Raw genomic sequence first — 27775 nt, forward strand, 5'->3', positions numbered from 1 at the left:
AACACCGAGCCTGGAACGGGGAGTCCTTGGAGGGACTGCCGGTGTCCCGGGGCGACGCTGTTTGTTGGGATCTGTGGGCATCCAGGCTCCCCCTGCCTCCCTGGGACTGTCCCTGTGTGGCACGGCTGGCAGCACAGCGGGGGCTGTGCCAGGCCCGGGCCGGTGTCAGGGGCGGTGCCAGGCCCGGGCCGGGTCAGGGGCGGTGCCAGGCCCGGGCCTGTGTCAGGGGCGGTGCCAGGCCCAGGCTGGGTCAGGGGCGGTGCCAGGCTCTCACACTCATCCCTGGGCAGCCCGAGCGCTGCGAGCGGACCGCGCCCAGGGCAGGGCTGAGCCCCGCTCGCTGCTGCCCGCCCGGGGAGCGCCGGGGCAGCGAGAGGCGCTCGGGGGCAGCGAGAGGCGCTCGGGGACGGCTCCGTCACCGCGGCCGCGCTCCGCCAAAGAGGAAGTTGTCTCGAAATAACTCCGCGCTTCCCCTCCGGCCCCGCACGCTTTGAAGCGGCTGCCGAGCCCGGGAGCCGCCGGGGCTCCGCCGCCACCCGCGCCCATCCCCATGTCCCCTGCGGGACCCCGCTGTGCCCCCCACGCTGGATTGAGGGGGGGCTGCGGCTGCCTGCGCCCCCCGAGCCCGGCCTGAGCAAGGTGAGAGCCCCGGAGGGAGGGAGCGGTGCCCCGGGGAGCGCTGGGGCCAAGCCTCGGCCGTGCCCCGCTGCCCTCGGGGCCGCTCCGGCACTGCCCAGGGCTCTGTCTGGGACTGGCACCAGCGCTGGGTGTTTGGGGATTGGAACTGAGCACCGAGTGTTTGGGGACTGGCACCGGCACTGGATGTCTGGGACTGGTACTGAGTGCTGGGTGCTTGGGACTGGCACCAAGCGCTGGATGTTCGTCTGGGAACTGGGACCCAGCGCTGGATGTTTGGGGACTGGCACCAGAACTGGGTTCTTGGGACTGGCACCAAGCGCTGGATGCCACGGCTGCCAGAACCTGGAGGGCACGGCGGGGGCAGAGCCGTTCGTTTTCTCGGGAAGGACGAGGGGACGGAGCCGCGGTGCTGCTGGAGGAGCAGGGGTGCCCGCTGCCCTGCCAGCCGGGGGCATCCTGAGGGCACGGGCTGGCCCTGGAGCCTGGCCCGGGCAGGAGCGCGGGGTCTGTGCTGCCCCCGGCCCGGAGTGGGCACCGGGCGGGTTTGGGTTGGGGTCGCTGCTCCGGCCCCGGGACAGCCCCGCACGGCCCGGCCCGGCTGGGTGAGTGAATGTGTGAGTGTGAGTGTGAGTGTGAGTGTGTGTGAGTGTGAGTGTGTGTGTGAGTGTGTGTGTGTGTGTGTGAGTGTGTGTGTGAGTGTGTGTGAGTGTGTGTGTGTGAGTGTGAGTGTGTGTGTGTGTGTGTGAGTGTGTGTGTGTGTGTGTGTGTGTGAGTGTGTGTATGTGTGTGTGTGTGTGTGTGAGTGTGTGTGTGAGTGTGAGTGTGTGTGAGTGAGTGTAAGTGTGTGAGTGAGTGAGTGTGTGTGTGAGTGTGTGAGTGTGTGTGTGTGTGTGTGTGTGTGTGAGTGTGTGTATGTGTGTGTTTGTGTGTGTGTTTGTGTGTGAGTGTGTGTGAGTGTGAGTGTGCGTAAGTGTGAGTGAGTGTGTGTGTGAGCTCCCCCCCATGCCGCCGGGGGCTGTTGCGGTGCCACCCCGCGCTGCTCAGCTTTGTTCTGCTCTGCTGCCAGGGACGGTCACCTGCCCAGTGCCACCCTGGGCTCCCTGTGCCCGCTGCCCGTGCCCGGGGCCGTGCTGGCCGTGTTGGCCCGGCTGCCCGGGGACGATGCCCATGCTGGCACGGTGATGCCCGTGCTGGCACGGTGATGCCCATGCTGGCACGGCGATGCCCACGCTGGCACCGGCTGTGTGCGCAGTCCCGTGGCTGCCCGGGCTGTCCCCGGGGGCCGAGCAGCGGTGTCAGGGCAATAAAGAGCGATGGCAGCGGCGATAACGAGCGCAGAGCGCGGCCCCGGCCAGAAAGGAAACAAAAATCTGCGGGCTCGGGCCGAGCTGCGAGCGAACGCCCGTGAGCCGAGTCTGGGCTTTGTGCTCCGCCCGAGTGCGCCCTCGGCACCCCGGGCTGCTCGGAGCGGCCAGCCGCCCGCTCGGGACGCTGCTCCTTCCCACGGGAGCTGTGCGAGCAGAGAGGCGCTGCAGGTCTGTGCTGGGCAGGGTTTGATTGAGGCCGGGGATGATTGAGGGGCAGGGAGCTGCTCCGGGATCTGTTCTGAGCCAGGTGTGATTGAGGAGCAGGGTGCTGTGCTTCTTCAGGCCAGGCTGGAGTTTTGGGGAGCTCAATGAAAGCCGAGGGGGCTGTTGGTGCCCGTGCCCTGTAATTAAATCCCCTTTTTGGCCCCGTTATCCTGGTGCAACCCTAAACTCTCATCCCTTCCTTGCTAAGGGTTTCTCTGTGCCCTCCCTGCCCGCAGCTGTCACATCCCTCCGTGTCCCCAGGCTGCCAGGAGAGCCCCCCCAGGCCGGGCGCACGGGGCTGGGTGCCATGCACAGCATGCTGGGCTCACTCTGGGCACCCTCCTCCTGTCACCAGGCCGTTCCTCTGTGCCCTCCCAGGTCACCCCCACCGTGGCCACCTGAGGGCAGCTGCCAGCCGGGGCTGGGGAATGGAGAGGGCAGTGCTGTGACCCTGCACGGAGCCGGGCACGGGGATCCTGCACAGAGAGTGTGACGGGGCAGGACTGTCCCAGTGCTGGCGTCAGCCCTGTCCAAAGGAGGGGATGGCTCTGAGGGAGGCTGGGATCAGCCGTGCCACCCGCAGCCCCTCCCAGCCCAGGAAAGCAGCCTGGCCCCTCTCAGGTGTGCTGCCATGTGTACCCCGAGCTCTCCCTGCCTTTAATTCCCCCTCAGGTGCTTGCCGGGCTGTTTGTGAGCACAGTCCTGCCAGTGGCTCTCAGATCACACCTATTTTTCCCCTGTGATTGTTTTTCCAAAGCCGACTCCGGGGATGGAAAGAGATGCTAAATCTAAAAAGCTGCTGTTTCCGGAAAACTCTTTTCTTTCCTTGGGAAGAATGAAATGTGACGTTGGCAAGGAAGTCTCCAAACAGCCGCTGGTGTCCAGGAAGCTGCTGCACTTGCACAGCTCCAGCCAAGGCTGGGGGCCCGTGCAGAGCTGGGGCTGTGAGCACTCCCTGCAGGGCCAGTGCACTGCAGTTTCATCCCTGAGCTGGCCCCAGGAGCCAGCAGTGCTTCCCCTTCCATGGGCAGGACGCTCTGGCAGGGCTGAGCCTCCCCCAGCAGCCAGCAGGCAAATGGAGCCCCAAGGAGGTGCTGGAAAGCCGAGTCTGGGCTCCAGATCCTCTTCCTTGGCAGTGAGAGCCCGAGGGAGAGCATCTGCTTCCATCTGCGAGCTGGTGGGAGCAGGGCCCTGCCAGGGCTGCAGTTAAATCTGGCCATGAGAGCAGGAGGGGCTCAGGCTGGGCCCCAGTGCCCCAGTGTGGCACTGCCAGCGCTCCTGCAGCTCTGTCCACTCCAGCAGCGAGACCAAGGGGGCCAGGAAGGGGCCAGGGCATCTTTCTATGGGGCTTGGGTTTCGTAGCCAAAGTTTTGCTCAGAAGCAGAACATGCTGCACAGACAGGCTTTGAGAGGAGGGGACAAATGGGACATCTGCCTCTGCTGGGGTCCCCTGCAGCTCCAGGGCTGAGGGTGTGAGGGATGTAAGGAGTTAAGGGATCAAGGATGCTGCTGGAGCCGTTTCTCAGCGTTCAGGAGCTGCCAGCTGCAGTTTGGTGCAGCTCAGAGGATGCGATGTCAGATCCCCAGCGCGGCTTGGGGGACACGGCCCTTCAGCTGCCACATCCCCCTCCTGATCCCATCCCATCCCATCCCCATCCCCATCCCATGGATCCCATCCCATCCCATCCCATCCCATCCCATCCCATCCCATCCCACCCCATCCCATCCCATCCCATCCCATCCCATCCCATCCCATCCCATCCCATCCCATCCCATCCCATCCCATCCCATCCCATCCCATCCCATCCCATCCCATGGATCCCATCCCATCCCATCCCATCCCCATCCCCATCCCATGGATCCCACCCCACCCCACCCCGTTCCAGCCGTGTCGGTTCCCGGAGCCATCCCGGGCAGGGCGGTACCGGGCCCGGCTGTGCCGCCGCTCTCAGGGCCAGCCTGGCCCGCAGGAGCGCGGGAGGGCGGCACGGGGGGCGGGCCGGGGCTGTCCCAGCCCAGCTGCCGTGCCGTGACGCCGCCGAGCCCACGCGGGTCCGGTGGGACCGGGCTGAGCGCTGCCCGCGGCCCCCGCAGGACGCGCCGGAGCTGGAGCCGCTGCCGATGGTACCGGTGCGACGCCCCCCGGCTGGGAACGGGGCGGCGGGCAGGGCTGAGGTGGGCTGAGAGGGGACCGAGGTGTGCCGGGAAGGGGCTGGGGTGCATTGGGAAGGCGCTGAGGTGTGCCGAGGAGAGGGCTGAGGTGGGCTGAGGTGGGCTGAGGTGTGCCGGGAAGGGGCTGGGGTGCTTTGGGAAGGCGCTGAGGTGTGCCGAGGAGAGGGCTGAGGTGGGCTGAGAGGGGCTGAGGTGTGCCGGGAAGGGGCTGGGGTGCTTTGGGAAGGCGCTGAGGTGTGCCGAGGAGAGGGCTGAGGTGGGCTGGGAGGGTCAGAGCCGCTCTGTGCCCGTGCGAGGCGCGGCTTTCTCAGCCCCTGTCCCTGCGCTGCCAAACAGCCCCGGGATAAAGCTCAGCGTGCCCGGGCGGTGAGTTGGTAACTAAACACGGGCTGCGGGAGGCGTGGGGAGGCGCCTTTGGAGCGGATAAATAGAACGGGACAGAGCTCGGGGCGTGCTCCGCGTCCTGCTGGGGCTGCGCTGGCCCTGGGCAGGCGGGGAGGGCGACGGGGACCAGCCCGGCCCCAGGTACGGCATTTGGGGTGTGCGGGAGAGGGGACAGGGTCCCGGGCGTGCTGGAGCTTCCCAGGGCAGCCTCGCTGCTGCCGGCCCAGCTCTCAACACCCAAGGGTTTGGGTTTTCTTCCGTGGCTTCAGCTATTTCTGCCTCTCTTCAGCTATTTCCGTGCCTCTCTATTTCTGTGTTTCACCTGGCCGGGGGTGGTTGGGGTTTAGTGATTTCCGAGTGTTGATGGTGACACAGACAAGGAGGTTTTTGGGAGCCAGCCCACATTTCCAGGGGGCAGCCTGAGTCACCACGGTGGGGCTGGAGTGGCTCCCCTGCAGGGACAGGTCCCCATCCCTCAGGGGGGTTTCAGTCCCACCCCGAGGGCTCCCCAAGGCTGAGCTCCAGCCCCTGCCATGGCTGGAGATGTCCCTTAGTGGGACAGGGCTGTGCTCTCCTGCAGGGATGAGCCCAGGGCTGGGTAGATCCTCCTCCCTGCAGGACACAGAGCATGACCCCGTGGGGACAGTGACCTGCTGGCTGTCCCTGCTGCTGCCCAGGACCCTCCAGAAACGCCCAAAGGCCACCAGGGCGATGTTGGAGCTGCTGGAACCCACCTGGTGACAGCGCCTTTGGTGCTCGTGATCAGCCCAAGAGAAGGGAGAGGGAGCTGGGGGTGTCCCCAGCCCTGGGGTGGTGTCCCCACCATTCAGGGTGGTGTCCCCAGCATTCAGGGTGCTGTCCCCAGCACAGGGGTGGTGTCCCCACCATTCAGGGTGGTGTCTCAGTGTTCCCCCTGCCCATAAGGATTAGGGAAGGGACAGCCCTGGAGGAGGTGACAATTTCCTTGTGCACTCCTGGGCCCGGTAAATGGGATCCCTGCTTGGGAGGAAGGAGCCTCAGTGGGATGAGCAGGGGGAGTATGGAGAGGTGAGAGGAGGCAGAGGCTGGAGGATCCCAAAATGGGACAGAGCTTCCCAAAATGGGATTAGCTGGGCTGAGGTGGAGCTCTGGTAGGAACTGCTCTGACCCTGGGCTGCTGGGGCTGAGGAGGCTTTGTGGGGTGCTCAGCACCTTGTGCTCAGCCAGGTCAGTTTGCAACAGGAGAGTTCCCTTTCACCCTGCAATTCCCTTTAACTCATGGATTTATCTGCCAGGGTCCAAGGAGAGCTGCATTTTCACTGCCAAGTCCTGCATTTTTAAGACTAGAGCCAGGTGTTCCCCAAAACTGCCCCAAACTCTTGGGGGAGGCAGCTTTGGGGTAATTTGGGGGTTTTGTCCCATGAATCTCAGGATTATTGAGGCCTGAAAGCAGAATTGCAACTCTTCTTCTTCTTGCCCTTCCTTTTTCATTTTTTTTCCCTGCAAAAGGAATAAAATCCAGCTGATGCCATGGGTATTTTAGGAATTGCAGGGAGGAAGCAGAGATTTGCAGCTCTGCAGAGAAGTGGGATGAATGCAGAGAAGGCTCCAGTCTTGCTGAGCTGGCAGACAGCAGAACACCCGGGGATGGATGAGCTCTGCCTCGTGCCTGCTGCAGGGGACGAGGGGAATGAGGGGAATGAGGGGATAGAGGGCACAGAGCCCTCCTGGTGTGGGCCAGGGAACCTTCCCAGCCTTCCTGGAGCAGGGAGGGGCTCCAGGGAAAGGGGCTGGGACCAGCGCAGGGTCCGTGCCCAGAATTGGGGACAGCTCCCATTCCTGGGGTCAGAGATGCTCTCAGGAGGGCTGAGGCACACACAGAGGATGGCTGGAGAGGGGCTCAGGGGCCCAGAGCCCTTCCTGTGGGCTGGCATCATCCCTGCTGCCCTGCTGGGTCTGCAATGGGCACAGCAGGCTGAGGGGCTGTGCCCCCACCCTGGGGAGTGCAGCAGGCAGGGAACATCCAGGGAAAAGGGGGAATTTCTACTAGTTTGGGTTCTTTTGCTGGTCAGAAATATTCCCAGGTAAAAGGGGAATTTCTGCTTGTTTGGGTTCCTGTGCTGGTCAGAAACATTCACAGGGAAAAGAGGGAATTTCTGCTCATTTGTATTCCTGTGCTGCTCAGAAACATTCCCAGGGAAAAGAGGGAATTTCTGCTCATTTGTATTCCTGTGCTGCTCAGAAACATTCCCAGGGAAAAGAGGGAATTTCTGCTCCTTTGGGTTCCCGTGTTGGTCAGGAACATCCCCATGAAACGGGGGAATTTCTGCTCCTTTGGGTTCCCGTGTTGGTCAGGAACATCCCCATGAAACGGGGGAATTTCTGCTCGTTTGAGTTCCTGTGCTGGTGCTGGCCAGGGAGAAGCAGTGGCTGGAGCTGGCAGGACCCTGCCTGACCCCGGAGCTCCTCAGAGCCTATTTCTGTGCCTGTCCTCTCCTCCTCCTCTCCCACAACTCCTGCCTGTCAGCGTGACTGGTTCGGAGCCTGCTGGGGACCTGTTGGATCTCTTTCTGTTGGATTTTGCCGGCACACCCAAGCACGGGGAGCAAGCCGTGCACTGAGGGTTCAGCCTCAGCTGCTCTCTGCTGCCGGGGAGCAGAAGGAGCCCTTTGGGGCGGCCAGGTGAAGCGGGGAGCGGAGTTTCTCGGGCTCACGTTGCTCTTGGCTAAATTTGGAAGCTGTGGGAGGCCGGCAGCGCCCGCCCCCGCAGCGCCAGGAGGATGCGGATGTGGGGAGCCACCGCCGCCTTGGGCGCTCTCAGCGAGCGGCTGCTTCCTCCGGCAGCGCCCAGAGGAGCCGGGGCAGCGAGGGAGTGAGGGTCCGAGCTCCGGGGGGCTCCGGGGGTCTCTGAGCTCCGGGGGTAGCCGAGCTCCGAGCTCCGAGGGAACCCCCAGTTCCGAGGGGCTCCCAGCTCCGGGGGTCTCCGAGCCCCGGGGGTCTCTCAGCTCCGGGGGTCTCTCAGCTCCGGGGGTCTCACAGCCCCGGGGGTCTCTCAGCTCCGGGGGTCTCACGGCTCCGGGGGTCTCACAGCTCCGGGGGTCTCACAGCCCCGGGGGTCTCACGGCTCCGGGGGTCTCACAGCTCTGGGGGTCTCCCAGCTCCGGGCGTCTCTCAGCTCAGGGGGTCTCACAGCTCCGGGCGTCTCTCAGCTCCAGGGAGCGCCGTGCCCACCCAGCAGCTCCAGCCCCGGGACTGGCAGTGCCAGCAGCCCCGAGCTGGGGATTCTCCCCCAAACACCGCCTGTGCTCCCCTCGGGCTCTGTCCTGCTCCCACGGGGTCCCATGGGGTCCCAGGGTGTCCCAGGGGTTTCCACGGGGTCCCAGGGGGTCCCGGCCCCTTGGTGCTCCCCCGGTTGACCCTGTGCCCGCTCTGCACCCACCTGTGCCCGCTGTTGCCGTTCCCTGCAGGGCCATGCCCCAGCGCCGTGAGCAGCCCCGCGCTGGTGCCCCAGGAGCTGCAGCCCGGCCCGGCCATGGACAGCTCAGGTGGGTGATGCTGAGCCCGGGGCGGGGAGGGGGAGCCAGGCAATTCCTCCTCAGCCACCCCTTACACCCCTGTCCTCTGTTCAAACGCCTGGTGCTGCCCAACGTGCTGCCAGGTGCTGCTGGAAGGTGGGAAATGAGCACAGAGCACGGCAGGGGCACTCCAGCTGACAAAACATTTGAGTTTTAAAGTAGTTAATTTTATAGTAGTATATTTTATTTTATTTTATTTTATTTTATTTTATTTTATTTTATTTTATTTTATTTTATTTTATTTTATTTTATTTTATTGTAGTAATTTTTTTATTTTATAGTGGTATGTTTTATTATGATTTTTATTTTATATTTTATAGTAGTATATTTTATTATAATATATATATTTTTATAGCGGTATATTTTATTATGATTTTTATTTTATATTTTATAGTAGTATATTTTATTATAATATATATTTTTATAGCAGTAGATTTTATTATTTTTATTTTATAGTATTATATTTTACTATTATTATTCTTTTGTATTTTATAGTAATATATTTTATTATGATTTATTTTTTATTTTATAGTAGTAGGTTTTAAAATTATTATTATTATTATTTAATTTTATAGTAGTATATTTTAGGGTTTTTTATTTTATAGTAGTATATTTTAAGTTTTTTTATTTTATAGTAGTATATTTTATTTTTTATTTCATAGTACTATTTTTGGTGTGTGTGTATTCCAGTCCATTCCCCCCATGTTTCATTTTCACGCTGTTTCGGAGGTGCTGTTGATCTCTCAGGGTCAGGATGTCAATGCTGAAAGGTTCTATTCCATTTCCAAGCCCCTGCTCTTTGTTGCTGGGTTTATTTTTTGCTGTTTTTAGATCAAAGTGCCTCTTGTTTGTGCTGGGTCGGACTCTTTGCTGTGCCCCACGAGGGACCCTCAGCGCTGGGGCTGCTTTGATGAGCAGGGGAGGCCAGGGCTGAGAGCGGAGCTCAGGAAAAGCCTCCCCTGGTTACAAACACTCACAAAGGAAAAGAGCAGCACATTTCAAACAGCCCTTTGAGGCGGAATTCCCAAACCAATAAACAGGAGAGGGACATGGGGGAGCTTCCCAAAATCCCTGAGGGGAAACCAAGGGTGAGGAAAGAGCAGTGTGGGATCTCAGCACCTCAGGATGAAGGTGCAGAGTGACCGAGACCACCCTTGGGGGGCTCGGGAGTCCTGGAATGTTGCCAGAAGTGTCTGGTGGCTGGACTTTGATCCTACACAGGAGACGACACCTGTATGAGGATGGGAGGATTTCACTGGGGTGAATGGTGAAGGGATAAGTTAATTAAGGTGTAGAACACAGGGTTTAGGATTTCTGTACAGGGGGGTCTAAAGAAGTAAGATGGAGGAATTGGGGCGTGTCCTGTCCTTCTTCTTCTTCTTCTTGGCCTCCATCTTCTGTGGTGATGTTGGCACTTTGGGATTGGTTATTACTAGAAGTGCACCGGTTAATAAGAGTAGAAGGTATTGGGGAAAAATTATAAATATTGTACACGTAACTTCGGGTATAAAGATAAGTGACCGCCCCAGGGGTTGCAGAGTGTGCCCATGGCTGACTTGCTGTGCAGACCTCTGTCGGGCTGAAAGAAAATCTTTTAGATAAACAATTAATAAACACCGAGACCGAGACAAGATCAGAAGTCTCTCCTCGTCCTTTGAAGCACCGGGCTGTCCAAGGCCACCCCGGGCCTTTCCAGGCCACCTAAACAGCCGAGAAACCGAACAAGTGGCATCCCTGAGCTATCTCTGGTCATAAATCAGCAAAGAGAAACATGAAATCGACAGAGCAGCTTCTGAGACATCTCTCCAATGACACCTCCTAAACGAGACAAACGCAGAGTCCTGGGAGTGTTTGTGTGCCGTGGCAGGGATGGGGCTCCCTGTGCACACACAGACCCGACCTCAGCAGGGCGGCACTGCTGGCCCTGAGCCTGGGGCTGTGCCCCAACACAGCCCCAAAGTCATTCCCTGCATCCAAAGGGGCATTTCTGAACAGTTCACACTCATCTGTGAGCCAAAAGTGAGATTATGGCCAAATGTTTAACTCTTCCTGCTTGGAAAGACGGCTGAGGGATCTAACAGAGAGCCTGCAGGAGTTTGGGGCATCAAGTTCAGCACAGCCAGCCTAGCTGGGAGCTGCAGGCTGGGCCTGTGCTCGCTCACAGAATGGGATGAAGAAATCAGTTATTTCATTAACCACATGTATCAGGCAGTGATATCACGTTTAAGGTGATACAATGAAGAGAAAGTTCAGCTTTTTATCCTCTGCAAGCCTGTAAAGAGGAGCAGGCTGCCAGGAGAAGCTCTGGAAGGCAGGGGGTGAGACAGGCTGGACTGAGACAGGCAGGCAGAACCTCCCAGGCTGGGTGGCGCTTCTGGAGTACTCTGTCACTCTGTGGCACTCTGGGTCCCTCTATGGCACTCTGGGTCACTCTGTGCCACTCTGGGTCACTCTGTGGCACTCTGGGTCACTCTGTGCCACTTTGGGTCACTCTGTGGCACTCTGTGGCACCTCCCGACCCGTTCCAGCAACCCTAGGGACAGCTCTGCAGTTTCCATCACAGCTCTGAGGGCTCGGAGGGCTCTGATGCCGTGGGGAGGGCTCTGTGCGGGCTCTGTCCGGGCTGTCCCCACCCCGGGGGTGCTGTCCCTGCTCAGGTGTCGCTGTTGCCTGCAGAGCTGGAGTCGGACATCCTGCGGCGGGTGCGGGCGCTGCTGCGGGAGCTGGACGGGCACCACCCGTCCTGCCAGAGCGACCGAGGTGAGCACTGCCCCTGCCCGGGCACAGCGGGCACCGCCTGCCCCGGCCCCTCCTGCCCCGGCCCCGCTCCTGCCCCGGCCCCTCCTGCTCCAGCCCCGCTCCTGCCCCTCCTGCCCCGGCCCCTCCTGCCCCGGCCCCGCTCCTGCCCCAGCCCCGCTCCTGCCCCGGCCCCTCCTGCCCCGGCCCCTCCTGCCCCATCCCCTCCTGCCCCGGCCCCGCTCCTGTCCCAGCCCCGCTCCTGCCCCAGCCCCTCCTGCCCCGGCCCCTCCTGCCCCATCCCCTCCTGCCCCAGCCCCTCCTGCCCCGGCCCCTCCTGCCCCGGCCCCGCTCCTGCCCCGGCCCCGCTCCTGCCCCGGCCCCGCTCCTGCCCCAGCTCCTCCTGTCCCAGCCCCGCTCCTGCCGCTGCCCTCGGGGACCTGGGGACCGACTCCGCTCCCCCGCCCTGCCGAGCCCTCGGCGGGAGGGGCCAATCCCTCATCAGCTGCATCCGTGCCCCAGCAGCGTCTGTCACCCTGTGTCACCCTGTGGGACCGTCACCCTGCCCAGCCCGTGTCACCCTGTGGGACTGTCACCCCTGCCCAGCCCGTGTCACCCTGTGGGACTGTCACCCCTGCCCAGCCCGTGTCACCCTGTGGGACTGTCACCCTTGCAGTCCCACCCCGTCTGTCCCCCCCAGGAATGCTGCGCTGGACCCTGCACAAGAGAATGGACCAGAACCCCAGAACCAGCGGTGTCCTGGTCAGCATCCTGGTGAAGGAGCTGGAGAGGGTGAGTGCCACCCCAGGAGGGGACAGTGCCACCCCAGGAAGGGACAGTGCCACCTCAGAGAGGGGACAGTACCACCCCAGAGAGGGGACAGTGCCACCCCAGGGAGGGGACAGTGCCACCTCAGAGAGGGGACAGTGCCACCCCAGGAGGGGACAGTGGCACCTCAGAGAGGGGACAGTTCCACCTCAGAGAGGGGACAGTGCCACCTCAGAGAGGGGACAGTGCCACCCCAGAGAGGGGACAGTGCCACACCAGAGAGGGGACAGTGCCACCTCAGAGAGAGGACAGTGCCACCCCAGGAGGGGACATTGCCACCCCAGGAGGGGACAGCGCCACCCCCGGGAGGGGACAGTGCCATCTCAGGGAGGGGACAGCGCCACCCCAGGGAGGGGACAGCGCCACCCCAGGAGGGGACAGTGCCACACCAGAGAGGGGACAGTGGCACCCCAGGAGGGGACAGTGCCACCCTAGGAGGGGACAGTGCCACCCCAGAGCCTGGCCCACGCGGGGGCTCTGGGGCTGCCCTGCCCAGCGCAGTGAGCTGACTGTGCCCGCGCTGCCTCTGCTCCCACAGGCAGAGCGAGGGGACCTGCGGCACTACATCATCCCCCTGCTGCACACGCTGATGTACACCTTGATCCAGGTGAGGGGACAGCCTGGGGCGGCACCCGGGGACAGCGGGGCACAGGAGAGGCCACCTGGAACCACTCAGAGCCAGCAGAGCCCTGGGATGGCCCCGGGCGGGCTCAGCTGGGCATCTCCCATGTCCCTGTGGCACAGGGAGGGCGCTCCCATGTCCCTGTGGCACACCGAGTGCCAGGCTCTGCCTTTCAGTGTCTGCAGGAAGCCACAACCTGGCAAAGCAAACGTGTGCCCAGGCTCCAGTGGGCATTGCTGGAGGCTCCCAAACCCCTGCAGGGCCTGATTCTGCCCCACGTTTTGCATTTAAATCCACAGTGAATTCAGTGCAGTGAGTTTGGTGCCCTCCCAGCCCGGGGGCTGTGCTGGGGCAGATTCAGGGGTCACTGCCTGTCGCCTCCCTGTCGCCTCCCTGTTCCCCTGCAGGCTCCCTGCATCCCTGACGAGCTCTGTGCCAGGGTTTATGACTTCTGCAAGAGGCTGCTGACCCTGCCCAAGCCCTTCTGCACCATCGGGCTGGACTATGCCAGCAGGCTGCAGCTGGAGAGGGCAGCCCCAGGTAAGGGGGGCTGCCAGGGCTGATCAGCTCTAAAGCAGCCCCGTGGGCACTGAGGTGTCACTGGGGCTGCAGGGAAAAGCCTCGTGCAGAAAACAAGCCCAAGGACACCTGGTTTCTTTTTTTCCCTTGTGTTCTTTTGCTCTGTTCTCATTAAAGCTCCTCCAGTTCAGGTTTTCTTTAACCGGAGCCTTTCAAACAATCCTTTAGAGCAGAGCAGGGTGCAGACACCCTGTGAGGGGGAAGGGAACCAGGGGAAACCTGCTGGGGAGTTTTGGTGCCATTCTGGGGAGCCTCAGCCCCCCACAGCAGCCCCAGCTCTGCTTTGGCTCCAAGGGGCACCTTTGTGTGCCCTGAGCTTGGGTGCAGGGGTGGCTCGGGGTGCACAGGAGGCATCTCCAGCAGGGCTCCCCTGGGGCAGCACGGGGGTCCCAGGGGGATTGTCCCTGAGCCAGGCCAGGGATGGAGCCTCAGCCGGGGCAGGGCAGGGCAGGGCAGGGCAGGGCAGGGCCTCTCTCCTCATTCAGAGTCCCGTGGTGCTCCTCACATGTCCCCAAACAAAGGAAGGGAAACACAGGAAATCACCCGCAACACACGGGGGTTTCTTTTTCGGGAGCCTGGGCTATCTTTGTCGCGGGCTGTTTTTAGCTCTGGCCCAGCTCTTGGCTGTTCGAGCTGAGCTCAGCGGGTGTTCCCCGCCTTGGCAGAGCCTCCTCAGGCTGCGGAGCCGGGAGCAGCCCGGGCTGGCTGCCCCAGGGCTGTGCTGCTCCTACCGGGTGTCTCTGTGCTTCGCAGGGACCCTGTACCAAAGGATGGTCATCTCCGAGCAGAGCCTGCACAGCGCCGCCTTCCCCTGCCACGAGAGGTGAGTGCAGCCCCGGGGTGGGCTCTGAGTGCTGCCCTGGGTGGGCTGTGCCCCTTGCCCTGCCACGAGAGGGGAGTGCTGCCCTGGGGTGGGCTGTGAGTGCTGCCCTGGGGTGGGCTGTGCCCCTTCCCCTGATGAGAGCTGAATGCTGCCCTGGGGTGGGCTGTGCCCCTTCCCCTGCCAGGAGAGGGGAGTGCAGCCCTGGGGTGGGCTGTGAGTGCTGCCCTGGGATGGGCTGTGAGTGCTGCCCCTGATGAGAGGTGAGTGCTGCCCTGGGTGGGCTGTGCCCCTTCCCCTGCCAGGAGAGGGGAGTGCTGCCCTGGGGTGAGCTGTGCTGTCATTTCGGGGTCTCTCAGGGAGCCCCATCCTTTCCCAGCACTCCTGGTTGGAGCAGACAGCCTGGGGCTGAGCCTGGTGGCCTTGGGGACACTGGGGTTGCATCAGGGGGACACATTGTGCTGTGTCCCGATTATTCTGGGAGGCAGGGAGCTGCCCTCGGGGGGCACACAGGGTGGAGAAGGGGAGCAGCAACAATGGAAGAAGTGAGATGGGAGATGGGAGCTGCTCCTGCCAGCCTGGGGTCTCTGATGTGAGGCTGCATCTCCCCCTTTCCCGCGCAGGATTTTCATCTTTGCTGACCCCGAGCTGCTGCCCGAAGCCATCTGCGGGGCTCTGGCCATGGACACCGAGGCTGCCCAGGTGTCGCAGAGCCCGCGGGGCTCCATGAGCTGCGTGGTCACCCACGCCCTGCAGGCGGCCCTGGGGGACACCTGCGACACCTCCGGCCTCCGGGCCCGCCTCCAGGTACTGCAGCAGCTCCTCCCCTGCTCCCTGCTCCTGCTCTGCACACCCTGGAGATGCAAAAGGCGTTTTGGCAAGCGGAGAAACCCCCAGCTCCCCAGTGCTGGTGGCAGCCCCAGAGCTGAGCTCAGACACCCTTCGGATGGAAAGCAGCAGAGCCAGAGGTGGAACCTTCAGTCTCAGTGCTGGTTTTGCCCAGCAAAGCTGAGTCAGAGCCTCTGTCAACTCCTCTGGGAGTCCTGGGCACTGCAGGAACCTCTCAGGGGAAAGGTTTCAGTCAGTTTTCTCCAAACCCTCCTGGAAGGAGCTGTGGGGCTGCAGTGGCACCAAAGTCTGCCTCAGAAACTGCAGGGGCTCTCAGCAACTTCCCCTCCAAGGTCACCTTCGTGTGCCTGCTGTCCCCATGTCCCGAGGGTCACCCCAGGTGCCAGCACTGCTGAGGATGCCCCAGGTGCCTTTCAGCTGCCAAGCTGCTCCCAAAGGAGCTGTGAGCAGCCAGCACAGCCAGCGTCTCTGCTGGGGACAGGAGGACATTGGTGTCCCCAAGAATCACTTTCTGCAGGACTTGTTGTCCCTGCAGGGATCACTCTCTGCAGGACTCTCTTGCTCTCCCTGCAGGGATCACTCTCTGCAGGACCCGTTTGTTCTCCTGCAGGACCCATTCACTCTCGCTGCAGGGATCACTCTCTGCAGGACCCCTTTGCTCTCCCTGCAGGGATCACTCTCTGCAGGGCCCATTCACTCTCCCTGCACGGATCACTCTCTCCAGGACCCATTTGCTCTCCCTGCAGGGATCACTCTCTGCAGGACTCCCTTGCTCTCCCTGCAGGGATCACTCTCTGCAGGACCCCTTTGCTCTCCCCGCCCCTCCCGCTGTCCTGCCGAGGACCATTCCCGTTTCCAGGCGCTCACAGCCCCTGTCCCCACAGGCCCTGTCCCCGGGGGACCTGGAGCACTGGTTCCAGCAGGTGGTGTTGGCCGTGGAGGGCAGCCAGGGGGGCTCAGAGCGGGGCCAGCACACGGCGCGGCTGGAGAGGATCTACCACAGCCTTATGGGCTCCTCTCCTGCAGGTGAGCCCAGGCAGACATTCCCAGGGGACAGGGAGCCCTGGTGTCCCCTGTGTCCCTGTGTCACTCCTGCCCGTGGCCCAGTTTCCATTTCTCCCTCCCAGCATTGCTGCAGACGCTCAGTGATGGCTCTGTGAGAGCAGGGCCCCCCAGCCTCACGTCTGGCCTCACCCCAGGAGCTCTGGGCTGGGAGAGCCCCAGGGCTGCCCCAGCCAGCGCTCAGCACTGGGGCTCGTGTTCCTGTGTGGGGAAATGCCCCAAGCATCCTTGTTTTCCCAGGGAATGATCCCCAGGAAGGGCTGCAGGGCACCCCTCTGCCCAGCCCCAACATCAGCTTCCACCTGTGGACAGAGGATGAGCAGCTCTGTGAGTGCCCCGGGGTTGCTGGGGGGGTCTGAGCCTGGGGGTCCTGTCCCACAGGGGTCACTGAGCCCTGACCCTTGGGCAGGGAGTTTGGGCACCACTGTCCCAGGGCCAGGCTCGTGGAGATGGGTCTGCCTGCGCCAGGCCTCCTTCTGGGTGAGGAGGGGGAAGGAGCTGGGGCTGCTACAGGAGGTGCCAAGAGCACCTGTGGGTGCCCCAGGCAGTGCCCAGAGTACCTGAGGGTGCCCTTGGCAGTGCCCTGAGCATCTGTGGGTGCCCCAGCAGTGCCCAGAGCATCTCTGGGTGCCCCAGGCAGTGCCCAGAGCACCTCTGGGTGCCCCTGGCAGTGCCCAGAGCATCTCCGGGTGCCCCGGCAGTGCCCAGAGTACCTGAGGGTGCCCCGGCAGTGCCCAGGGTACCTGTGGGGTGCCCCTGGCAGTGCCCAGAGCATCTCTGGGTGCCCCAGGCAGTGCCCAGAGCACCTCTGGGTGCCCCTGGCAGTGCCCAGAGCATCTCCGGGTGCCCCGGCAGTGCCCAGAGTACCTGAGGGTGCCCCGGCAGTGCCCAGGGTACCTGTGGGGTGCCCCTGGCAGTGCCCAGAGCACCTCTGGGTGCCCCTGGCAGTGCCCATAGCATCTCTGGGTGCCCCAGGCAGTGCCCAGAGCACCTGTGGGTGCCTCAGCAGTGCCCAGAGCACCTGTGGGTGCCCCAGACAGTGCCCAGAGCACCTGTGGGTGCCCCAGCAGTGCCCAGAGTACCTGAGGGTGCCCCTGGCAGTTCCCAGAGCACCTGTGGGTGCCCCAGCAGTGCCCAGAGCATCTCTGGGTGCCCCAGGCGGTGCCCAGAGCACCTGTGGGTGCCCCCGCAGTGCCCAAGGCCAGGCTGGACGGAGCTGTGAGCAGCCTGCTCTGGTGGAAGGGGTCCCTGTCATGGCAAGGTTGGGAGTGAGGATGATCTCCAAGGTCCCCCCCAACCCGAACCAGTCTGGGGTTCTGGGGCTGGAGCAGCACCGAGCTCTCTCAATGGGAGGTGGGGCTGAGGACTGGCTGCCCTCGGAGCTCTCAGCTCTGCAAGTTCCCTGAGGGGAGGGAAGCTGTGCCCCCTGGGCTCCCCTGTGCCCCCGTGCCCGCTCAGGCTCCCCGTGCCCGCAGGGAAGGAGCTGGTGCTGTTCCTGCGGCCGCTGTCGCAGAGCTGCGAGCCCGAGTGCCCGGGGCAGGAGCTGGAGGCCCTGGAGATGCCGGACCCGCTGCCGGGCTGCGGCTGCTGCGGCCAGAGCCGCTTCTCGGTGCTGTCCACGGACAGCGGCATCGAGCGCGACCTGCCCGCGCCGGAGGAGCCGTGCGAGCGCTCCCGGCTGCACAGGAAGGGCGGCATCAAGAAGAAGCCGTCCCCGCTGGACAGCGCGGCCCTGCTGCAGGCCGGCGGCGGCAAGGGCCCCGGGAAGGGCCCCGGGAGGGCGGGGGCGCCCCCCGAGCCCGCGGCCCCGCTGCAGAGGCCGCGCACCGCCCGCGTGGTGCTGCTGGGCGACGACCGCGTCCTGGGCCGCCTGGCACGAGCCTTCCACTCGCTCAGGTGCTGCGGGCTCGGGGGGACGGCAGCGCAGCGGGGCTGGGGCTGTGGGAGCAGCCGGGGGCTGGGGGCGGGCTGGGGCTGTGGGAACAGCCGGGGGGCTGGGGCTGGGGGCAGGCTGGGGCTGTGGGAGCAGCCGAGGTGCTGGGGCTGGGGCTGGGGCTGTGGGAGCAGCCGGGGGGCTGGGGGCAGGCTGGGGCTGGGGCTGGGGCTTGGGCTCGGCGGTGCCCGGGGCGGACTCGGATCCCCTATGCAGCTCCCAAACGCACCCGGCTGTCCCCGGCGGCTCTCGGGGCCCAGGTGATGCACACAGCGTGTCCTCCCCTCTGTCCGCGGCTGGGTTAAACGAGAAACAAACGAGGCAAGGTGTTTTCCTGTGCCAAAGGGGAAAATCCCACAGAGAAGCTGTTTCCCAGCTGGCTGTCCTCAGCTGGGGTGGGTGACAATGTGGGCAGCCTGGGAGCAGAGCTGGGTGCACAGGGACACCAGGCCCTGATAAAAACTCTTCCCCATCACCTCCCCCTGCTTGATCTGGGAGCCCAGGGCACATCCCGGGGAAGGAGGCAGCGAGGGGCGCAGGTGGCAGAGCAGCCGCCGTGTCCTGGCACTGCCCAGCCGTGCCCAGGTGCCACCTTGTGCCCCTGCCCTCGGGACATCTCCGTTCGCGTTTCAGGAAGCGAGAAGCCCGCCGAGTGTTCCTGACGCCCCGGCTGGACCTGCAGTTCTACCACATCCCCGTGGTGCCGGGGCAGCCCCAACCCTCGGCGGCTGCTGTGAGTGCCGGGGGAGAGCAGGGATCGGGAATTCCTGCCTGTCCGGGGGTGGGCAGAGCAGGGATCGGGAATTCCTGCCTGTCCGGGGGTGGGATCGGGAATTCCTGCCTGTCCGGGGGTTGGGAGAGCAGGGATCGGGAATTCCTGCCTGTCCAGGGATGGGGAGAGCAGGGATCGGGAATTCCTGCCTGTCCAGGGATGGGGAGAGCAGGGATCGGGAATTCCTGCCTGTCCGGGGGTGGGGAGAGCAGGGATCGGGAATTCCTGCCTGTCCGGGGATGGGGAGAGCAGGGATCGGGAGTTCCTGTCTGTCCGGGGGTGGGGAGAGCAGGGATCGGGAATTCCTGCCTGTCCGGGGGTGGGATCGGGAATTCCTGCCTGTCCGGGGGTGGGATCGGGAATTCCTGCCTGTCCGGGGGTGGGGAGAGCAGGGATCGGGAATTCCTGTCTGTCCAAGGATGGGATTGGGAATTCCTGCCTGTCCGGGCTCCCAGGCTGTGGCTGTGAGCTGTGGCTGTGAGCTGCATTTCCCCGCAGGAACACGCTGACCCTGAGGAGCTGTGTGAGGTGGCCGGGTACCTGGGCAGGGCTGACCCCTGGTACGAGAGCAACATCAACACCCTGGGCCACATGATCCCCAAGCTGGCCACCATGGTAGGAGCAGCCCCTGGGGAGGGCTCTGTGCCCTGCAGGGCTCTCCATCCCCAAGGAGATTAAACTTGCAAACCCTCTCCAGGCCCTGCAGGGCTCTCCATCCCCAGACATTTTCCAAACCCACTCCAGGCCCTGCAGAGCTCTCCATCCCCAGAGAGATTTCCTCTCCAGACCCTCCCCAGGCCCTGCAGGGCTCTCCACCCCAGAGAGATTTCCCTTGCAGACCCTCCCCAGGCCCTGCAGGGCTCTCCATCCCCAGAGAGATTTCCTCTCCAGACCCTCTCCAGGCCCTGCAGGGCTCTCCATCCCCAGGCAGAGATTTCCCCTCCAAACCCTCCCCAGGAGGTGCCCGTGTCTGACACTGCCCCAGCCCACAAAAGCCATTTGCTGTGGTGGGGTTTTTTGATCAGGGGACAGGAAATGGCAGATTTCAAGAAAGAAACCTTGTGCTGAAATCCCCCCAGCTGTCATTTCCCGGCAGTTTGAGCCACCTCTGCCAGCCCACATAGAAAGGGCTGCCAGGGGGGCGCAGCTCACACTCCCTGTGAGTGGCAGGGCCAGAGGACAGCTCATCCCTCCCTCGGTGCCCAGGAGGGTGTGAGGCCTCATGGCAGGGTTTCTGAGAAGTGGCAGGGCTGAGCCAGCCTGTGGTTTGTCCCCCAGCCCAGCAGGGCCCTGGTGACCGACCCGTTCCTCACCGACGTCATCGCCTACTACGCCCGCATGGGCACGCAGCCCGTCTGCTTCCAGGTGCACTCTGTCAAGGTGGGTGGCACAGCTGGCACAGCCTGGCCTCCAGCCGCCCTGCAGGGGCTGGCTAAGCTGGGCAGAGCCAGAGGGGGCTGCCAGCAGATCCCAGCCTGATCCCCATTCCCCAGCCCGTGACCCTGGAGCTCAGCTCAGCTGATCCTGATCCCCATTCCCCAGCCCATGACCCTGGAGCTCAGCAGATCCCAGCCTGATCCCCATTCCCCAGCCCGTGACCCTGGAGCTCAGCTCAGCTGATCCTGATCCCCATTCCCCAGCCCATGACCCTGGAGCTCAGCTCAGCTGATCCTGATCCCCATTCCCCAGCCCGTGACCCTGGAGCTCAGCTCAGCTGATCCCAGTCTGATCCCCATTCCCCAGCCTGTGACTCTGGAGCTCAGCTCAGCTGATCCTGATCCCCATTCCCCAGCCCATGACCCTGGAGCTCAGCTGATCCTGATCCCAGCCTGATCCCCATTCCCCAGTCTGTGACCCTGGAGCTCAGCTCAGCTGATCCCAGCCTGATCCCCATTCCCCAGCCTGTGACTCTGGAGCTCAGCTCAGCTGATCCTGATCCCCATTCCCCAGCCCTGACCCTGGAGCTCAGCTCAGCACATGCCAGCCTGGGTCCCCATTCCCCAGCCCTGACCCTGGAGCTCAGCTGAGCCAGTGCCCCTGGCAGGGCCATTTGGGGATCTCAGCCCAGCACAGGGAGCCTTGAAATCCCCGCCAGGGCTCGGGGTGCTCAGGAGCCCTGTTCCTGCTGCTCTGAGTGCTGGCAGGGAGCAGGGCTCTGCTGTGCCAGCACCCCCTGTACCTGCAGGGGCTTTGCAGGGCTTCCTGCAGCACCCTTTGATGGATTTCCTGCCAGCTTTGCTCTGAGGTGCTATCAGAGCAAGGGCTGGCATTTGATAGGAGAGCAAAGTGCTAAATTTGAGCATACAACATTAACCCTTCCCTGCCTGCTCCTCTGGCAGCCCCTCCAAAGCTCAGGCACAGAGCTCCTTTTATCTGCTCACCGTGGCACCTATTGCAGAGTGGCTGGGACGGGATCTCCAGCACCTGCTCTGCACATCCTGCCCAGTTCAGGCCCGTGAAAGGGAAATAATCCCCAGGGTTTGGGTGAGCTGGCACTGAGCTTGGGTCAGAGAGGAGCAGCGTCCCCTGAAGCTCAGCAGAGGCTCAACCTGGCCTGGGCAATGGCAGTGACTCATCTCCGAGGGCACAGTGACATCCAGTGGCAGGGGACACTGCCCGTGGCTGGGCTGGCCAGGTCCCCGTGCCTCTGGCAAGGCTCCCCACCCTCCTGGAGCTGAGGAAACAGAGCCAGGGCAGCTCCTCACCCCACAGGGACCCTGAGCGCCATGGTCAGCTCCCAGCCCCCCGGGGCTGCTCTGCAGAGGCTGTCCGGGGTACAAGCCTCGTGTGACACCTCAGGGTGACAGAGGAGATGTCACCAGGGGTGTTCCTGTCAGGGCTGTGTCTCTCAGGGATGTTCCTGTCAGGGATGTGTCCCTCAGGGCTGTTCGTGTAAGGGATGTGGAGGAACATGCCTGAGATGTTCATGAGCTTCCTGTCAGGGCTGTTCCTGTCAGGGCTGTGTCTCTCAGGGCTGTGTCTCTCAGGGCTGTTCCTCTCAGGGTTATTCCTCTCAGGGCTGTTCCTGTCAGGGCTGTTCCTCTCAGGGCTGTTCCTCTCAGGGCTGTTCCTGTCATGGCTGTATCTCTCAGGGCTGTGTCTCTCAGGGCTGTTCCTCTCAGGGCTGTTCCTCTCAGGGCTGTGTCTCTCAGGGCTGTTCCTCTCAGGGCTGTTCCTGTCAGGGCTGTGTCTCTCAGGGCTGTTCCTCTCAGGGATGTTCCTCCTAGGAGTGTGTCTCTCAGGGCTGTGTCTCTCAGGGCTGTTCCTGTCAGGGCTGTTCCTCTCAGGGCTGTATCTCTCAGGGCTGTTCCTCTCAGGGCTGTGTCTCTCAGGTCTGTGTCTCTCAGGGCTGTTCCTCTCAGGGCTGTTCCTCTCAGGGCTGTGTCTCTCAGCGCTGTGTCTCTCAGCGCTGTGTCTCTCAGGGCTGTTCCTGTCAGGGCTGTTCCTGTCAGGGCTGTTCCTCCTAGGAGTGTGTCTCTCAGGGCTGTCCCTCTCTTCCAGGTGCTGTTCCAGGACCCAGCCCAGGAGCCAGCTGAGGACGTGTTCCTGACGGAGCTGCTGACCCAGGTGCAGGACAGCCCCTCCCACAGAGGTGTGTGTGTCCCACCAGCCCGGACAGGGCTCCTGCCATGCCCAGGGCCCCCTCAGCCTGCCGAGCTCCAGGCCGTGGGCAGCGCTCCTTGTTCCTGGCCAGGCCTCCCTGAGCACCTCCACCAGGAGATCAGGCTGATGTGAGCCCTGGTGGCCGCTGGCTCCTGGCCCAGCCAGGGTTTGCAGTCTGAGCCTCTGGTCGGCTCCAGGGCACTCAGGAGCTGGACCTGAGCCCTGATTTAGTTGAGGAAACAAGCCGGGATTCACAGCCAGATGTTTTCCTGTTAGAAACTCAGCTCCTCCAGCTGCCAGGGATGGAGCAGGAGTGCTTGGAGGCTGTGCCAGCAGTGCCACACTGAGTTCCAGCAGTGCCATTCAGCCTCTCTGTCAGTGCACTCTGGTGCCCAATCCAGGGGATGTTTGTCACTGAGGCTGGCACGGAGCCTGCAGTGAGCCTGTCCCACTGGCACAGAGCCCCAGCTGCCAAGACAGGGACAGAAGGGACAGAGTGTGACAGGAGGCCATGGTGGGACACTGAGGGGCTCAGCCCAATGGGGATCCCGCTCTGCTGAGCACAGACAGGTGAGAGGAGGGAGATCCAACCCCACCTGGTTCCCTCCTGGCAGAGCTGAGCACGACCAAGAGGAAAAGCACCCTGGATGGGCCTGGCATGGACCTCACAGTGACCTGCAGGAGGGTGAGTGGGGCCCCTGCACCCCCAATCTCTGCTCCAGCAGGGCACACATCTCCTAAAAGGGCACTGACCCTCCCTCCTTCCGCTGGAACTGCTGTCCAGGCAAGGACAGGGGGCTGTGCTGGACCTGTGAGCTCCCCTGTGCTTGTGACAGGCTGTGCCCAGCCCTGCCAGGGCACTGCCAGAGCACTGATTGCCAGGGCACTGATTGCCAGAGCACTGCCAGGGCATTGATTGCCAGAGCACTGATTGCCAGGGCATTGCCAGGGCATTGATTGCCAGGGCATTGATTGCCAGGGCACTGATTGCCAGAGCACTGCCAGGGCATTGATTGCCAGAGCACTGATTGCCAGGGCATTGCCAGGGCATTGATTGCCAGGGCACTGATTGCCAGGGCACTGATTGCCAGGGCATTGTCAGGGCATTGATTGCCAGAGCACTGATTGCCAGGGCATTGTCAGGGCATTGATTGCCAGAGCACTGCCAGGGCATTGATTGTCAGGGCACTGCCAGAGCATTACCAGGGCGCTGCCAGGACATTGCCAGGGCACTGCCAGGGCACTGCCAGGGCGCTGCCAGGACATTGCCAGGGCACTGCCAGGGCTCTCCCCTTGCCCGCAGGTCGTGCTCAGTGAGCGGCAGAAGGAGCTGGCGCTGTCCCTGCGCTCCACGGGCCTGCTGATGAAAGCCCTCCCTGCAGAGGAGGCTGCAGGTGGGCTCTTCCTCCTTCCTGGGGTTCCTGGTGCTCAGGGCAGTGAATCTGCCCACGGCCCTTGGTGCCAGCTGTGTCTGGGCTCTGGGGTGGAACCGGTGACAGGAATATTGCTGTCCCCACGGTCTGGTTGGGGTTTTCTCAGGAATGACGTGTCTGAGGCTCAGACAGGATTCCAGCATCTTCCCTCTGCTCCAGTCTTCCTCTTCCAGCTGCCCCTTAGCACTGGGCCAGCTTTCCACCCCGAGCACGATCCCACACAATTCCCATGTCCCTGGAGTCTGCTGCAGTCCTGTGTGTCCATAGTGCACCCAAATGTGGGGCAGGGCCCCCAGAGCTGAGCTGAGGCTGTGCCCTGGCCCCAGCCCAACCTCTGCTTCTGTCCCAGGCCAGGGCTGCCTCACCGTGACCGTCACTGAAATCATCAGGACCAGCAACTTGGCAGGACGCTCGTTCTCAGTGAGTACCTGTGGCATCCTCAGGGCCAGACTCCCCTCAACAGCAGGGAAAGGGGCAGCCCTGTGGGGAGGAGAGGGATTTGGGGCCACCCTGCAATTATTTTCTGTGGAAAACTCTGGATGTTTGAGCCAAAGCTCCAGACACCCTGGGTGCCCTCCCTGCTGGTCACTGCTATCCCTGCTGGTCACTGCTATCCCTGCTGGTCACTCTCATCCCTGCTGGTCACTGCCATCCCTGCTGGTCACTGCTATCCCTGCTGGTCACTGCCATCCCTGCTGGTCACTGCCATCCCTGCTGGTCACTGCCATCCCTGCTGGTCACTGCTATCCCTGCTGGTCACTCTCATCCCTGCTGGTCACTCTCATCCCTGCTGGTCACTCTCATCCCTGCTGGTCATTCTCATCCCTGCTGGTCACTCTCATCCCTGCTGGTCACTCTCATCCCTGCTGGTCACTGCTATCCCTGCTGGTCACTGCCATCCCTGCTGGTCACTGCTATCCCTGCTGGTCACTGCTATCCCTGCTGGTCACTCTCATCCCTGCTGGTCACTCTCATCCCTGCTGGTCACTGCTATCCCTGCTGGTCACTGCTATCCCTGCTGGTCACTGCTATCCCTGCTGGTCAGTGCTATCCCTGCTGGTCACTGCTATCCCTGCTGGTCATTCTCATCCCTGCTGGTCACTCTCATCCCTGCTGGTCACTGCTATCCCTGCTGGTCACTGCTATCCCTGCTGGTCACTGCCATCCCTGCTGGTCACTGCCATCCCTGCTGGTCACTGCTATCCCTGCTGGTCACTGCTATCCCTGCTGGTCACTGCCATCCCTGCTGGTCACTGCCATCCCTGCTGGTCAGTGCTATCCCTGCTGGTCAGTGCCCTCCCTGCTGGTCAGTGCCAGGTTCCGAATCCAGACAAAGGATTCTCTCTGTGTCACATCTGAGGCTAAAGAAGAAAACCAGAGCAATGCCATTGTCTGTCCCTGTCACACCAGCACATAGCCGAGGGAGGGCAGGGACACCCTCACAGGCTGTCCCTGCTGTCCCCATGCAGGCTGTGGCACACAGGTTCAGAACTCGCAGCATCAAGGTCAGGAGCCCAGAGCAGAGACCCTTCACTGTGCGGCTGGACAAGGACAGCAGGAGAACCTACAGGGACGTGATTGGGTGAGAATCCTGGCTCTGCACATCTCCTGCCTCCCCTCGGTCAGGGAGCCCTGGTCCCCACCCCTGGCAAAGCCCCATTCCTTCTCCAGGGACAGCAGGGACACAGGGGCTCTCCTACATTTGTGTTTTGGGACGTGGTGTGAGGAATAATGTGTCCTTTACACAAAAGGTGCTGTCGTTGAGGCAGGAGAAAAGCAGGCACCGCCAGGGCCGAGCAGAGCTCAGATCTGAGCTATCAATGTATCGGGATGCTGATGCTCTCTGCACCGCCTGCATCCCCCCGGGCTCCCCAGCAGGGGCAGGGGGGGAGAGCACCCAGCCCTGCGGCCATGGCCTGGGGAGCTGCAGGGACAGGGGCTGTGCTCAGGGTTCAGGGCCCAGCCAACACAAACTGTGAATGCCTGAGCCTCACTGAGCTCAGGAGCTCGGGGTGTGTCAGACACTGACACCAGCAGCCCATCTCTGCAGCCAGCCCCAGCTGCGGAGAGCACAAATGCAGCTGTGGCTGCAGGGGCAGAGCTGGGCTTTGCTCACAGATCCCATCACGGGAAATGTGCTCTGTGCCCTTCCAGCCTGGAGGTGTCTCCCTGCCTCGAGCCCAGCTACTGCCTGCAGAAGACGAGGACCACGAAATGCAGCCCTGAGGAAACAGAGGACGTGGGGCTGGTGAAATACCTGCCCAAGTCTCTGCTGCTGCCCATCAACACTTTCGCAGGAGTCATCCCCTGAAGGGGACAGGAAAAGGTGCTGCGGGTTACGATGTGGGGCCAGCACAGAGCACACGGGGAGAGAAAACTCTGAAAGCCGCCAGGGGGGACTTTACATGGCAATGGTGGGGAAAGCAGACGTGAATGGGCTCGGAGGGCACAGCCCTGCCCTGTGACATGTGTGACAATTGCTGACAACCCCTGCCAAGGACACAGCCCTGCTGGTGACCGTGTGACAGTGTGACAGTGTGACACTGGCCCCATGCCCCTGCCAAGGGCACAGCCCTGCCCTGTGACAGTGTGACAATGGCCCCATGCCTCTGCCAAAGGAACAACCCTGCCCTGTGACAGTGTGACAGTGTGACACTGGCCCCATGCCCCTGCCAAAGGAACAACCCTGCCCTGTGACAGTGTGACCATGCCAAGGGCACAGCCATGCCACAGGACTGAGCTTTCACCTTTTACATAGGTCAGGGAAAAGCTCGGAGCTCTCCATTCAGGAAGAACAAGGCAGATCCGTGGGAGGTGGCGTTGCCTGTCCTGGGGAGCCCAGGGCAGCCGGCAGCAGCAATGTTCCCTTTGGAGATGTCTCACAGCCCAGCAGGACTCAGCTTTTCACCTCACAAGCTCTGTGCCAGACTGGGGCATCAAACATTGTGCCTCGATGGAAGCTGAGGAGCAGCAGGAGCTCTCGGGCACCTCAGGAAACCTCTGCACGAGCAGCTGCTGTTTTTGGGATCGTGTGGGCTTTAAGGGGCGACCCCTCTGCACCCCTCTGCCTCCTCAGGGCTTCCCTGTGGGGTTTGCACGCACAGAGAAAAGGCTCAGAAAGCCAAAAGGCTTGGAGCTGGGCTGGGGTGTGGGCTGGAGCCCAGAGTTTGTTCTGTACAGCTGTAATTTATGTAGATGGATGATAAATTATTTGTATAGGTGTCACGGATGACTTGCACCGGAGGGTGCAATCCTTTCAGTGCCAATTGAAAGAAATTAAGACAAACCCCAGCTGAAGCTGCCGTTGGTGGTTGTTGCGTGTTTGCACATGGCTGGGATACACACGGCTCCTGTGGCTCCTGTCCGTGTCCCCCCGGGCCGGGAGGAGGGCGAGCCCCGGGCAGGGCCCCTCCGAGCCCAGCGGAACCGCGGCCGCCGCTCCCCGGCCTGTGCGGGGCCCTGGGGCTGGATGAGCGCTGTGGCCGCTCCTGCCCGAGCATCCCGGGACCTGCGGGAGGGGACACGCCGGGACATCCCCGTGCCGGTACCGGGACATCCCCGTGTCGGTACCGGGCCATCCCCGTGCCGGTACCGGGACATCCCCGTGCCGGTACCGGGACATCCCCGTGTCGGTACCGGGCCATCCCCGTGCCGGTACCGGGCCATCCCTGTGCCGGTCCCGGGACATCCCCGTGCCAGTACCGGGACATCCCCGTGCCGGTACCGGGCCATCCCCGTGTCGGTACCGGGCCATCCCCGTGCCGGTACCGGGCCATTCCCATGCCAGTACCGGGCCATCCGCGTGCCGGTCCCGGGCCATTCCCGTGCCGGTACCGGGCCATTCCCGTGCCGGTACCAGGACATCCCCGTGCTGGTCCTGGGCCATTCCCGTGCCATCCCCGTGCCGGTCCTGGGCCATTCCCGTGCCGGTACCGGGCCATCCGCGTGCCGGTACCGGGACATCCCCGTGCCGGTACCGGGACATCCCCGTGCTGGTACCGGGCCATCCCTGTGCCGGTCCCGGGCCATTCCCGTGCTTGTACCGGGCCATCCCTGTGTCAGTACCGGGCTGTTCCCGTATCAGTCCTGGGCCGCTCCTGTACCGGTGCTGGGCCATTCGGGTGTCGGTTCCAGACCATTCCCGTGCTGGTCCCGGGCCGTTCCCGTTCCGGTCCCGGCCCGGCCCGCAGACGGCGCTGCCCCCCGCCGGTGCCGTGG

At 62.7% G+C, this 27775-nt stretch overlaps 1 protein-coding gene across 6 annotated transcripts; it reads left to right on the forward strand.

The window, feature by feature from the left end:
* The first annotated feature begins 467 nt into the window (after positions 1–467).
* Positions 468–26842, forward strand: PIK3R6 (phosphoinositide-3-kinase regulatory subunit 6). 6 transcript variants are annotated; one of them, XR_009115471.1, is made up of 21 exons: positions 4300–4385; positions 8213–8290; positions 10997–11080; positions 11757–11848; positions 12423–12491; positions 12914–13046; positions 13839–13908; positions 14529–14712; positions 15639–15780; positions 16057–16143; positions 17292–17712; positions 18383–18482; positions 19020–19136; positions 19800–19901; positions 22023–22113; positions 22739–22809; positions 23428–23518; positions 23907–23977; positions 25027–25139; positions 25712–26144; positions 26198–26842. XR_009115471.1 is itself a non-coding variant. In XM_058038702.1 (20 exons), exons 2-20 carry the CDS (start codon positions 8278–8280, stop codon positions 25866–25868), a joined length of 2208 nt encoding a protein of 735 aa, XP_057894685.1. In that variant the 5' UTR covers positions 468–639; positions 8213–8277; the 3' UTR covers positions 25869–26201. The 6 variants fall into 6 exon arrangements, 5 of the variants coding, with proteins under 5 accessions (XP_057894685.1, XP_057894687.1, XP_057894683.1 ...); XM_058038702.1 differs by lacking the exon at positions 4300–4385 and adding an exon at positions 468–639 and having other exon boundaries at positions 25712–26201; XM_058038704.1 differs by having other exon boundaries at positions 10978–11080; positions 25712–26201.
* The last annotated feature ends 933 nt before the right edge of the window (positions 26843–27775 follow it).

The sequence above is a fragment of the Melospiza georgiana genome, chromosome 21 (assembly GCF_028018845.1).
Source record: "Melospiza georgiana isolate bMelGeo1 chromosome 21, bMelGeo1.pri, whole genome shotgun sequence".
NCBI classification, from domain to species: domain Eukaryota; kingdom Metazoa; phylum Chordata; class Aves; order Passeriformes; family Passerellidae; genus Melospiza; species Melospiza georgiana.